Below are 2,144 nucleotides of genomic sequence, written 5' to 3'. Positions count from 1 at the left end.
CAAAACCAATTGTCTGGACGATAATATTTCTAACCAATTTTGATATAATTAGTAAGTGTTCCTTGGTTGATGTCACACAGTCACAGATTCCTTTTCTAAAGCATTGAAAGAAGAGTTTGAATCTCTCTCTCCCCTTTTTATGGTTAGTCCATTCACTACTTAGGAAAAATACACCCTAACTTAGCTTAAATTAAACTTTTATGATGCTGAACTCGATGATAAAATGAAATTTAAAATAGCTTTTATCTTATACTAATCTCTCGATACGAAATCTCCATTTAGAGGAAGATCTTTTCATAATGAATTACCTTCAAAATCGTAACCCTTTGATACACGACATAGATTCATGTGATTGATGGAAGAAATACCAAAACATATCTCAATTCTAAAACTTCTAATATTGCATTGGAGGCAGCTCTAAGCAAATTTTAAATTAATTCAATTTAGATAAAAGATAAATAAAAAGTATAGACTTGTCTTCTTATACAGACAATAAAATCTTAACTGATCAAACTTCAATTTTACAAAAAGTAAATTAAAATATCTCCGTCTAATCCATCCCCGATCCCATCCTTTTTCTGGTTGACATTACAGAATTTTCGAGCAGTGAAGTAAACGTAAAAAATATAAATAAGCAAATAACAAAACTACTTTTTGTTCTGTTCTATCTGGTGGAAGACAATTCCGATGAAGCTACCATGGACTTGTATATCTCATGGATCAATCTGTTGTCGAACTCAGTTCTTGAATAATCCGTGGGAACCAGGCGTACCTTTGGAATTCTCTTTGCACCAAACATATTTCCACTTTTTGATGTTCCTGTGCTTGTAGCCAACTTTAGCATCATGTTCATGTAGGCGTTCTTCAGCTTGAACCATAATTTCAATGGCGAAGCAATTTTCAGGCCAAGCTTTGGGTTTAATCTGAACCTCCATGAACGGGTGGCACCGCCACCAAACCGCATGGTTTTCACATTATTTTTCCTGTTCGTTAAGCGGTTGTATACTCTTCTCCTAAACTGCTGCCTCCTTGATAGGGTTCCATTAAATGGATTAGAAATTGTTTCCATTTTTCTCCCCTTTTTTTTTTTGTGCTGAGAGAGAGAGACTAGAGAGATGATTGATTGAAGGCCAAATGCTACGACTTATATGGGAGAGAAGAAATTGAACATGACAATGGGCGATGTGTATGATTTTAACATAACGTGCCTCTTTTTTTGAACGACATGAAGCCCATGACTCCACAGGTCAGCGGGTCAATAACGCCGGTTTGGAAAATTGATTTATTTGAATAGTTATACACTAACAAGTTCATATCAATGAAAAATTGAACCCCAACCTTAAGGGTTCCCCATGATCCCGCCTCTATAACATCGTGAGAGAGGTTAATCGCGGGTATACCTCATCCGATGAGTTAATAAAAAATGATCATATTCTTATTCTCAACCTGATTTCCATTACTCCTTACAAGGGAATCGATTATGGAAAACAAACAATAAGGGAGTGATTTTCGTAATTCTTGAAAAGTAATAAATGTCTCTGTGTTAGTCACTAGTACGCTAGTTCTTATTTATTTGAAATTTGAAATTTTATTGCATCTTTAAATTTTCATAATGCATGCACTTCAAAATTTTGAGATTGAATTCTCGTATTGCAACAGGAGAAGTGACATTGATGCTTTTAGTGTTTATATTCGTCTAGGGGACTCTAAAAATTTTTTATCGTCACAAACTTTGAGATTGAAAAGATTCTCCTTGATGTAAATGATTTGTTTCTATGTTTAAAATCTTTGAATACGAGTTGTTTTAAAGAAATAATTTATATCCGTTGTATTATGGTTCCCCACTCATTGATTATTGTCACCAACAAATGTATCTTTAGTAGATTAATATAACTTGATACTTGATAGGATTATGGGGCACAATAAATCTTTTTTTTTTTTTTTGGGTTAAATATATAGATTGCATCTAAATATTAAACTTAAAAATACATGTCAAACTTTTAAACAAGAATACAACATTCTATGTTCCAAAATTAAAAAGTATTATTTCATTGATTAATTAATATATCTCTATTAATTAACAACTTTCATATAGTCTCAATATTAATATTTATAGAAGTTATGTATGTTGTATGTTATGTTGC

At 32.4% G+C, this 2,144-nt stretch overlaps 1 protein-coding gene across 1 annotated transcript; it reads right to left on the bottom strand.

Annotated features, from left to right (window-relative positions):
• Positions 1-411: 411 nt before the first annotated feature.
• Positions 412-1,140, bottom strand: LOC111397704. Its single transcript, XM_023024702.1, has one exon. It carries the CDS (start codon positions 1,067-1,069, stop codon positions 665-667), a length of 405 nt encoding a protein of 134 aa, XP_022880470.1. The 5' UTR covers positions 1,070-1,140; the 3' UTR covers positions 412-664.
• Between the last annotated feature and the right edge of the window lie 1,004 nt (positions 1,141-2,144).

The sequence above is a fragment of the Olea europaea genome, chromosome 7, assembly GCF_002742605.1.
Source record: "Olea europaea var. sylvestris chromosome 7, O_europaea_v1, whole genome shotgun sequence".
NCBI lineage: Eukaryota > Viridiplantae > Streptophyta > Magnoliopsida > Lamiales > Oleaceae > Olea > Olea europaea.
Note: the sequence above shows the minus strand (reverse complement) of the source record. Positions and strands in the feature narration are given on the sequence as shown.